Here is a 12,126-nt window from a genome sequence, read left to right as displayed (position 1 = left end):
TCTATACTTACTATGAAACCCTTCACTCACCCATTCTTGAAAAAATACTAATGTTTTTCTTGTAACTGACTTAATAACAGTACACCATGGCCACCAATACAAACCTCAAACCTGTCATTAAGAGTTAATGTGGAAACAAAAATCTTTGAAACATCACAATCTCCCCATTCTAAAAGTCCTTGTTTGTCATACTGGAACACCTAATTAACTAGTTGATATAATTTTATCACAGGCGTTATGCTGTTCTGCATAATGTGCATCAACAACTTTCAATGGAAACTGCTGGTTTTCTGTGAATATCTTGGTAATGGTTAATGTTCAGTTTATATCCACATCACATCCTTTTGTTTGTACTCCACATAATTGCGAGTGCGAAAAAGAGAGAGAGAGAGAGAGAGAGAGAGAGAGAGAGAGAGAGAGAAGGGGGAGAGGGGGGGAGGTTTTTTTCTGTATTAGAAAAAGAGAGAGAGAGAAATCTGTAGTGCAACAAGGGCAGGAATAATTAATGTTTTTAAAGCTAACCACTATGCAGAAGGTGGAACATTCAGAGTTAAATAATTACCAATTATTTTGTCAATTTTTGATTTTACTATACCACATATTATATTGACGACCTGCAGAAATATTTCTTTTGAAGGATAATGTGAAGATATCTGATAATTCTGTACTTTTTGGCAACCGACACTACTCTGCAGCACTTACATCTCAAGATCTTATTCTTTACAGTAGATTCACTTGCCATTCAGCATGTTTGCAATTACTTTTCAGACATTAATTTGCTTTGTTATGGATGTTGCTTATTTAAATTCATTGTTGCTATATGTGTGTGCATTTATGCAGCTGTTTCTTTTGGAGGAAATGGGCAGTGATAGCATGAAACTAGCCATATGTTGGACATAGGTGTCACAGTAATTTAGTATGATGTACATCTTTCACAGTGTTTTTAAAATGTGGAACACTTTGTATTAAATTGTTTTGTGCATAATGTTATTCATCTTACATACATGTGCTACTTTGAGCATGTTTTACTGGCACAGTTTATATCTGAGTAAATAGTGCTCTTGAATGTTTCGAGAAAATTGTGTAATTTTTGTGAATGAATTTTTTGTAATTACCAGATAAAAATTTGCAATTTTTGTATTGTGTGGTAACAAATTAATCCAGGAAGTAAGTGTACAAGAACACAGAACTTCATAGCTATCTCTTTTCAGGAATGAGCTGCGTATAATATGCTAGCTCCGTGACGTCTGTGATTCTCAACATGCTTTTCCAGCACCTGGATTGTCATCTTACCAAGGTCTCAAACATTCTGTTAAAAAAGTGATATTTTATTTGTGGTACAGCTGATGAAGGTTTTTTAATTTTTTCCTGTTTCTTGAATGCTGATTTCTCAGCTTCTATGTGCTCATTCAAAATTATGCTCAGATCATAATTGTAATGGTCTGAACTTGAATAGTCTTAAGGAATATGTGTGTGTGATAGTGAATGTGAATAGATGCTTGTGATGTGTCAGCCCTGTGATGAAAGGCAGTACTAATATATGCCCATATGAGAATGTTGTGTGTTGTAGTTCATACTTAGAAGATTGTGTGTGTTTCCATATTGCTCTGAGATTTGCAATATTCTGTGCCATACTGCATTTTTTCCCTCAAGAAGTTCTGTGGAAATAAAAAACAATTTTGCGACATATCTGAAGTATATGGTATAATATTTATCCATTAAAGAATCAGTGTGCTTGCTAGGGACATATATACAGTTTATTGTGTGTGTGTGTGTGTGTGTGTGTGTGTGTGTGTGTGTGTGTGTTTTCAAGTGCACGCTGAAATGTCGTAAAATGTCCAGCATGCCTAAATGACATGTCATCATTGAAATAACATATATTTGGTCTTTTTAACCAGTTATCATATTACAAGATATGAGTACATATGACATCTGGGACAAGATATATCTTACTTCGACAATGGTGTGTCATTTAGGCATGTCCGACTGTTTATGACGTTTCAGCTTGCACCTGAGATTGGGTATAAAGCCGAAATTATTATTGTGTGAAATTGCTGAATAGAAATTTACCGTCAACTAGTGGAAACTTGTTTCAAAAGTTCCCCATGACTGTGGTCCCCCAAGAAGTGAAAATCAGTGGGGAAAAAGCAGTATCAGCACTAGGTGAAACTTCTAATTTTTATTGTGTTGTCAGTGAATAGGAAATTGCAACATTTGCTTATAATTTCTCTGTTAGTGTGCATGCTGTGTTATAAAATTAGGATATTTAGTTATATAAGTGTCCTTTAAAGTATTTGAAGTAGCCTCGCAATGTGCTGCTCTGATGTGTTGTGGGTACTTTATCATAGTCTGATACTGAAGAACATGTCATAAGCTTAATGTCACTGACTTTTACTAGTGACAGTTAAAATTTGTATGTAGTTATATGGTTCTCCTTTGAAGGTGGTTTTTTGTTATGACATGAATTATTAATTCTGTAGATGTGTTTAGGAAAGTTTTGGCAGAATGTAAATAATTTAGGAGGAAATGACACACACACACACACACACACACACACACACACACAGTCAGCTGGCAATGTTGAAAGACAACAGAGTGTGTGTGTGTGTGTGTGTGTGTGTGTGTGTGTGTGTGTGTGTGTGTGTGTGTGTGTGTGGGTGTGGGTGTGGGTGTGTGTTGTATTTACAATTTATTGTTTTCTTATCTTCAGAACTAGAATATCTGCATATTATTCTCAGCTATTTTGATTCAGTGTAAAATATCACAGCAGCTCATTTTAAACTATCACATATCATAACAGTCCTTGAAATTGTAAATTAGCTGTTTATTTTTAAAGTTGGAAGAATTATTTAACGGAATTGTGGGAATATCAGTTAAACAATTATTTCCACTTATATTCTGCCTAAAAAGACTTGTTGAATACCTCTACAGGCACTGTAACTGCTGAGATTGCTTAAACCATGTTCCCTGTAACAGACAGAACTGAAATTTAAAAGCTCACATTTTTCAGTCACATTGAATTTATTTATTCCTTCCCCCGTAACATCTTACTATGTATCCTAAAGTATGTCACCTTGGAGATGGCCTCAAATTATTCTTGGCCTGCACCCTGGCTGTCTGATCCTTGTGTTTACTTTGTTGTGTTATAATGAAGGAACCAATAATTCATATTCAGAACTAGTTGCCATTGGAGAAAGGTAAATTAAATTCAAGTTACTTACAATTTTTTTGAAAATTCCATTTCCCAAGTACCGAGTCTATGAATGAATGTATCCAGTCATGCTTTACATTGTAGTTGCCAGTATGTTGAGAAGATAAAAAGGCCATGACATACCTGTATGGATGCATGCTGTAAGAGATCTGTTAAAGATGGATGATGCCCAATATTTTATGTTAGTGTCCATGTAGACTTACTAATAATGCAGAAAGAATGAACCCATGTTATTTCATATAACAGAATGAACAAATGTTATTTCATATAAGTGCACCCTGCCTGGTCACATTTTGAAATAAATTATTGTTCACTTATTTTTTATCTTTATGATATTTAAACTAAAGAAGAGTTCCTTGTACATAAAACAATTGTACAGTTTCATCAATACTGTGTTACATAAATTGCAGTACTTACTATTTTAGTACCTGCTGGAAAATCGTTTTCTTGTGCAACAGCTGAAATGACCTGTACGTTACAGTTGTGTTGGGGAAAAAAAGAAGTGATTTAAACCAGGTGGAGAAAATGATTTTTCGAAATATTTACTTATCATAAAAAGTGCAAATAACAGATGAAACGCGGACAGGTCATTTAGTGAAAACCTTCATATGAAACACTGAGGATTAAGTTATGATGATTCTGTTAAATAAAGTAATTTTTACGCACTGTAATAAAAGAAGAAGAATGAGTTGGGAAATGCCTGCCAACAATGTGGATGGTAGTAGCCCAGATCAGAGGAGAAACAAATTGACCGTCCACGGCGGAACATGCAACAGCAGAAATAGTTTTTCTGTCAGTCAATGATTGTCACACACATCACGACAATGCTCATTGACCAATGTATGTCATGGAATTGGCAGTGCTTTTTCTTCAGTGAAGTATCTGAGGTTGGGTTTGTTCATTGTTGGTGATTAGCAGAAGGCGAGAGTGCTGCACGCCGAGTGCATTCGCCCCATAGCCTACTGTAGCTGAAGATTGCAGATTAGCTCCCATAGTTCCACAAATGAAATTTGTTTCTACTGTAAGAATACTTTTTACAATTATATGTGGAACAGATAAATAAACTAAATGAATGGAATGTAACAATTTTCTCATTTTTATTTACAGTACTTAAAAATTCTTTTGCCTTTCCTATTGTTACCATGACTACTGGGTATTGTTCTGATAAAACACATCTAAATGGATGAGAGGGAAATGCTGTCCTGCTATTCAAAATGTCAAATAAATTGTTCATATGTTTTATGTTTTAAGCTGTATCAATCTGCTTTGCCTTAGTTGCTCTACGTGTCCTGACAGCTGCAGCAACAGTATGGCTGAGTACTTGATCTGCCATTTTCACAGTCATTTTCTGAAATGAATCAGGTTGTAAATGACTGTCAGTGAATTTTAACTGTATCCGTTTGTTTTTTTGTCAGTGTTGTATGTCAGCCTGACATCTTCAAACAAAAAAAGAGCATTGTTGAAAGTCAAGTTGCCACTGAGCAGATTGTTTTGTATGCTTTTGAATAAACATGGAACATCTTAAATAGCAAACACTCACTGTTTATTCACACTGAAATACGGTTTTTCTGGTATAACCTGTAAATGCCTGGGAATGCTTCAGCTGAAAGCTCCCTGATCATAAATGACCAGTTTTCATTCCAGGTTTGCATTTTGCTATAAGATAATTTGCTCCTGTTAGAGTCCCAATAAATCTGCATGTTTTACTCCTGAATTAGACTAAAAGTATGAAACAGACAGTTTCTAGTTACTGTAGTTACCTCTAATCATAAAAACAAGTGCATAATTTGTGTAAGGGGTTCCCTTCCCGTATCACCTAAATCCTCCAGCCGCCTATTAAATCTGGATCGTTTGGGTATTCCAGATGCCACATTATTGACATCTTGTCAAAAGACATTACACCTGCTCTTTCTAAACAGATTTGTGCCTCAGATTTCTTGCTAAGTTGATTAAAAAGGCTTTCGTTAAATCCTGGTAGAAATTTTGTGGCACCATTCCATTGTCTAATTGTAGACTGCCCAGGTAAAATGATGCCCAGTTTTTGAAGAAAAATTATACATTGAAGATTTGTAAAATAACATTAGAGAGATTTTTTTTTCAGCCAAGGACCAATGACACTTGTTTGCTCTTGCATTGCGTGTCAACCCCCAGTGCCCTGGAATAATGAGAAACTGCTAAACACTTGGATTAATATTATATGAGCTGCTAAAGTGCACTAATCATCCCTTTAATTTTTGACAAGTAGGAAGATTTGTTTTTTAAAGATCAGTTCATATTATTAATTTTTTGTTTCACTATTTTCTTTTTTGGAGGAGTATCATCGTCATCATCATCATCATGATCACACCATAAAGAATTTTCTTTTAATTGTCTTGCAGGCATTTCTGTGATTTCTGAAAATGCTTCACACTTTTGTGGTGTTCTATTGGTTTCTGCCATAAGGTGACTAGCTGCACTGTGTGTTCTTCATGGTGTACTCACTTTCAGTTCAGGTGATGGTGGTCTTGTCCGTGGGTCCCTCACATATTGCTGAAGAACCAGTATCAGATGTAAATTTTAGAATAGAGGAACTGCTGTTTGTGTAAGCTGTTGTTACCTGGTGTTCATGAATGATTTGTCTTAAAAATGAGCATCACACAGGAGTCTGTTGTGCTACTTTTCTGGATCCATACCCAGCAATCTGGCATTTCTTGTAACAATAACTGTCTGACAAAAATGCAAAATATATATTTAGAGTCCATTAATAACTCTAGTAGCTCATATAGTGTTAGATTCATTAAAAAAAATCTTTCATCAAGTATTTGCAAACAGAGCTCTTTATTTTCAAGCTTAGCTGGACTAATTTAAATACTTCGATTTTCAGAGCCATGCACGATATAGTGCACATTCAAGAGACAGTTCTATATTACATTTTAGTCCCTACATTCTTGAAATGTTGTGTTTACTGCAAGGATATTTTAAGCATGGATAACACTAATCAAATTAACATTGAAGCAGATTGCATTCTCTCATGTGCAAACGGTAGGCGTGTGTGAGCAAACAACATGTTTGCTTCAGAGTTCACTTGCTATCCACCATGCCTGTGACTTTTTGAAAACATTCAGAAACACGTGATTTCTAATCTCTTATTCTATGTGACATTATTTGCTTCATAACCTGTCTTTAATGTTGTCTTCCTTTCTTGCTTAGCTTTTTCACACCGAGAAACAATTTATTAGCGAATTTATAATCTCAGTGTTTGCAAGTGTTTATCTGATGAAATTCTTGTCCTGTTGTGTTTCCTTCCATTCACTACCATGTAAATGCTCTTGAAATGCACAGTGAGTAATGGAAAGGAATGGCAGAGAACACTAATTAATTGCACACTGAAGCCTGGTTTCAGAGAACGAGAATAATACTCTCTGGTCTAAACGATTGACAAGCATGAGAAAACATTTGGTCACATTTGGTATGCATTCGCTGATGTTTGCTCTTGTTCAGTTAGTTGTCGGTATTATAGTGAAGCATCAAAGAAGGCTTGCACACTCTCCACTTTTTTACTAGCATCACAAACAGTATTCTTCTGCTAATTTGTGTGTAAACTACTTTATGGTTATCATCAGTTATTAATGTTCTGCATTTAAATTTCCCCCGCAAGTATAATGAGGAGCCAGCAAAAGGTATCAATCAACATATGTGCAAGGTTTTGGGATAATGCTAAAGAAGGCTGGAGCACAAATCAGGTTCACATGAACTTCCCAATGCCTTTCATGATTATGTAAAAATTCACACACGTACATACTCACTTTCCTACTCCATTTTGCTTGCTTTGTCAAAAACAGCAGGCAAAATAATTCTATCTCAATATCGAAGTTGTACGTTATCTGTTACCATTGTTTGCGGTGTGGCAAAGTTGCCCCAAATTTCACCGAATGAAATGTCATCTAGTTGTTGTTGCCACCAGTAGTGGTGTGATGCTGTCGTTGCCTAGTGGCTGTTCACTGACAAGGACTGCCTGCCAGAGCAAGTGCTTGGTCAATCTGTTTCTTGTGTGATCTGGGGTAGTAGTATGGATGATACTCCATTTTGAAATGTGACTGCTTTCCAGGTAAAATTTGAAAGAACCACTTCATTCCTATAAATTCTTTTGCATTTTCTATGAAGGGTTTTTGGTTCAGAAGATTCCTTTGCAGACAGATTCTGACAGAGTATAAAGGCACTAAATTTAGGTTAAAGACTGTAAATGCAGTCATTCTTACTTTTTTTATTTATCAAGAAAATAAGAATTTGCACAAGGCTTTAAACTATAGAATGAAACTACTACTGTGTTTGTTTGGTTGTCATTTATCTTTTTCTACAACGTAATAAGAGTGCAACTTGCAAGCTGTTTATGACAGTATGTCACACTTGTTTGCTAGTCATAAAGTGTCATGCATTAATAGAATGTAGAATTTTCTAGATTTAACAGTTGACATTGCATGTAGTGTCAGAGATTTGTCCAGATATCTTGATATCTCTGTATATGTTGTGTAGTTGAAATTAGTGTAGAGTAACATTGTATATATTATTCATCTGCATAGAGTAATGCTGTTCAATTTCTTTACTGTCACTGAAATACTGATTTATTTTCTCCATCAGTGGTGATCAGTTTTCTTTTTGCAGTATCTGTTAAAAATGTATTTCAGCACTCTATATCTCTATATCTCTCTCTCTCTCTCTCTCTCTCTCTCTCTGTCTCTGTGTGTGTGTGTGTGTGTGTGTGTGTGTGTGTGTGTGTGGGGGGGGGGGGGGGGGGAGAGAGAGAGAGAGAGAGAGAGAGAGAGAGAGAGAGGGGGGGGGGGAGTGGGAAAGGGGGGGGGGGCAAGGGGGGAGGTGCATATGAGTAAAAGTTGAAATTGGCTCTGTAAATTGTGAATATGTGGCATTTTCTATTTTCAAAATAAAAATGCTATTCCAGAGCACACCAAAGCTTTTTGGGTTATTTTAGAGATTGAATTCCCATTTTAAACATTCTGCTTTGAAGTTACTAGGGATTAGAGTTGTGATGGTATTGAGAGTTCTGCAAAAGATGAGCAACAGTCATTATAAAAATTCTAACATTAACGGTGCTGAATAGAATCTGTATATCTTGCATATTAGAACTTTGCTCTGATCTATTGAAATAAAAGCCACGTTTAACTTCTATAAATTAAACGGAAATATGAAACGCATATGATTTGATGAACTTTTACAGCTATTTGATCATATGACAAGGTATTTCAGTACATTGTGGGTGGCAGAGGATAAGAAGCCTGTAGGGGTATGATTGCTTGGTATGTGGAAATTATAGCAGAATATATCTATCATGTGAACACATGGCTTGTGGAAATCAAGTAATGAAAAAAAAAAAGGGAATACTCCATTTTAAGAGATGGAATGTTGTATAGTATGAAATAAATGGTGGCTTGAAGAGGCTATTATCAGTAAGTACTAGTGTGTACATACAGCCAAACCACTGTTTGTACACTTTACTTTGGAGTGGAACTTCCAAAAGTAGGAAGAGCCCTCTGCAAAGCTTGATTTGTATTTGAAGTAACTTCACGTATGTTCTAATGAATCACATTAGAATGTACATAGAGGCATGTGAAAATGCCTATATCACTGCGGTGTGTTGTAATATACATTAAATTTGTCATTTAAATAATTTGTTTCTGTAAGAATACTGGATCATCACCTTTATGTGTAGCCCAAGTGACCTATCATTGTATGAAGTTGGCAAGAGAGACCTATAATCTCTGACCTAGCAGAATGTTCTAGTTCACTTGCATTGAGGATGGTGAACTCCACAGTGACATGCAATAAATGTTTTTAATGAGGAAATGCAGATGATGTTTTTCATTTTTAAATATATGCAATTTCGAGACAAATTTTATTTGCTTTTCTTACTAAGTTTCCACAAAGTTTGCTAGTTTGAAGCAGTTTCTCTGTGAAGGTTTATATGTAAGCAAATGCGTGCATTTATGCTAGCATGCTCATTTGTGCTTATAGAATGGCTGCACAGTATGTACACATATACTTAGAATTTGTAGATGTGATAGAGGGTATATTTCTGTCGGAGTAACCTGTTGTCTATATTTCTGTGTGTATTTGTAGTAAACTTGTAAAAGACTGGAGTTCAAGAAAATATTTGGAAGTGTATTACTCAAGCAAACAAACACCTTTTAAGTTTCTGACTGACTAACATCTGCTTAAGCTCATCTTCTCATTCATAATTTATTCCACTGAAAATATTTAAAATAAAAGTATAAAGATTTTTTGTAGAATTCTCTGAAAACAGAATAAAGCAGGTTATATTGTTTCAATTAGTAATAGTTTTTATGTGCTAGAGCTTACTGATGACAGTGATCTTCATTCAAGGTTTATTATGCATAAAATGTGCTGTTAATTTAGATTTTAGTCATGGATTTCAGAATTGGCATCACAGAGAAGTTACATGTTCACCAAACAGTTTACAAGTCACATCTCTATGTTGATGTTACAAAGGGAAAGATAATATGTGATGTGTAACATTAAAATGCCATATCTGATAAATGCACTTCCATTTATGTATAAGAGCTCTTGTCATAAAGCACCTGTAAGTGAAGACATAATGTGTGGAATCTCAGATGGAAGATTTTTCCTTCTTTGTGTTGTTTGAGGTAAACAAAGTTGTGAAGAAAGTTGCTGTTGTTTTATATGTTTATTTGTAAAATTATAATGTGTAGTATATGTGAGGTATGTATGTATGTATTGTACTGCCATTATGGCTCTACTTCCATGCTGAATGTAAATAAATGTTTTGATTGTAAAAACTCAGTTTCAATGTCTGGTATTCTATGTATCTGAAGTACAAGTCCTCTCCCCTTGTTAAAGTTCCCTAAAAACCAAAACTAAACCTGGGAAAATATTACACTTTTAAAAGTCAATATCCAGAATCTATTGTTACACATTTGCTGTTTTATACAGTTTGGCAATAACTGAGTTACTTGACATCAGCAATACTATCAGCAAATGTTGTTAGTTCTTGTAGCATCATTTAAACCAGGTCTTACTGATTTTTGTACTGAGTGTTTGAAACAGAAGAAGAGCAGGAGGGACTGATCTTTTTGTTTCTACTAGGTAGACACATCTAAGTGGAACGATTGGGTAAGGACATTCGGTATTTGGTGGAGAGAAACAACACATGGAAAATGCCCAGTTTGAAAATGTGAGGTTCGACACCCTTAAAGTTGATAAATATACTGCTTTGTTTCTGGAAATCAGTATAATACAAAAATAAGGTGACCAAATCTGATATATTGATATGCATTTCTTTTCAAAAGAGCACACAGTTGAAAATTTTTTATTAGTCAGGCAGTAAATGCATTCAGCTTCTTTGACTGTCAGATTTTGAAATTAGATTATAACAACAATTGTTGTCCAGAGATACAATACGTTAAGTAACACGCCATTAAATGAGTGTAAAACCGTGATGATTTCATAACCAATATTAGGTTTTATGTAATAGCTACAACAATGAATATTCTAAGAGTCTGTGAATAAAAGGAGGAAAAGGAATTTCATAAGCATAGTTAGACATAAGTGGATTAAACATTTCTGGAAAACCCTAGGTGTGGGGGGAGTAAGAGAAGGGAGGAGGGCTAAAGTCATGTGTACAGGACATGAATATGTAGACTAAGATGGTGTATCATTATGCGTTAAGTACTCTCTGTGTGTGATAAGCATTGGTGACTGCCCTGTCAAAACTTCATCAGTAATAAAGATTTCAGGTATTCAAACTGAGCTATACATGTTCAAAGTAATTAATGAAGCCTTTTCTCAGCCCTACTGTATATATGCATCTGATTTATTATTCTAGTATGTCTTTTAATGTTTGTTTATACTCTTGTCCTTATTTCTGTGCAAGTAGTGAAAGATACAGGTTTTGTAACAGTGAATAACTTCCCTATAGAGAAAAAATGAAAGGGAAACAAGATACAAAGATTTCTTGTTTTTCTTTGGCACTGACAGAAGTAGAAAGATTAATGTTCAGTTCTTTGGTAACACCAGTTGCTTTTCAGTCTTCCTGCATGCTTTTAAATACTGCAGTATTTTGCTTACTAGTATTTGTTATAATTGTTAATTATTTTGGACGTTCTGCTGATATCTGATTATGTAGTATAATGTTTGCAATTTGTTATGTGCACTTTTTTCCCTTTTGTGCTTATAAATGCCTTTGTACTGTACTTCTTTTTGGGTTATGTTCAGTTTCTTTTATTCAGTTCGTGAACTGCAAAACACTTCCCTCCTCTGTTTCAATTAAAGTAAAGGAAAGTTTGTGAATGGCATGTAAGAGTTACATGTTTGCAAAAGAGATGGACCTGCAGAGTAGCTGACTAATGAAATTTCATTTGTAAGAATATGATAAAGAATTTGAGCAATATTTGATCACTTGTTATATTACAGATGTAAAGAGATGAGTCTGAAAAGAAATCCAATGTTTATTATTTACAGATATTTCCTTTACTTGAGTCAAATACAATGTTCAGAAATTTTAAATAAATTCATTGAGAGAAATTTTTAAAGAAATTTGTATCTGTGGCTTCACATTGTACTTCCTTTTCAAATTTTGTGCCCCGCACCCTTCAGCTCGCATTTGGCCTATATGAGTATTTATGAAATCACATCACACCTTCTTTCCTAAAGCCGGACAGTGTGTAGTCTACAGCCATATGCTTTTTGCAGTTGCATATTAGCTTTGTTTATTTTCTAAAAGACTGCTGCAACCACAATTTTCCAATTTGCAGTTTACTGGAAGTGGTACACAGACACTTGGCACTTGCTCCTGTCATTATACATCACTGTTTGTAAAAGTCAACAACAGTGTGGAAGAAGCATGCAAATGTAACATATGTACAGCACTTTCAAAGTGTTGCACG

At 35.0% G+C, this 12,126-nt stretch overlaps 1 protein-coding gene across 1 annotated transcript in view; it reads left to right on the top strand.

The window, feature by feature from the left end:
- LOC126470311 (gamma-aminobutyric acid type B receptor subunit 1) overlaps positions 1-7,950 on the top strand; it is a 118,332-nt gene extending 110,382 nt beyond the window's left edge. Inside the window, exon 17 of the mRNA XM_050098083.1 lies at positions 1,212-7,950. Coding sequence (XP_049954040.1) covers positions 1,212-1,228 — 17 coding nt within the window. The 3' untranslated portion in view covers positions 1,229-7,950. The remainder of the gene's footprint in view (positions 1-1,211) is intronic.
- Positions 7,951-12,126: the final 4,176 nt, after the last annotated feature.

The sequence above is a fragment of the Schistocerca serialis genome, chromosome 3, assembly GCF_023864345.2.
Source record: "Schistocerca serialis cubense isolate TAMUIC-IGC-003099 chromosome 3, iqSchSeri2.2, whole genome shotgun sequence".
Classification (NCBI taxonomy): Eukaryota; Metazoa; Arthropoda; class Insecta; order Orthoptera; family Acrididae; genus Schistocerca; species Schistocerca serialis.
Note: the sequence above shows the minus strand (reverse complement) of the source record. Positions and strands in the feature narration are given on the sequence as shown.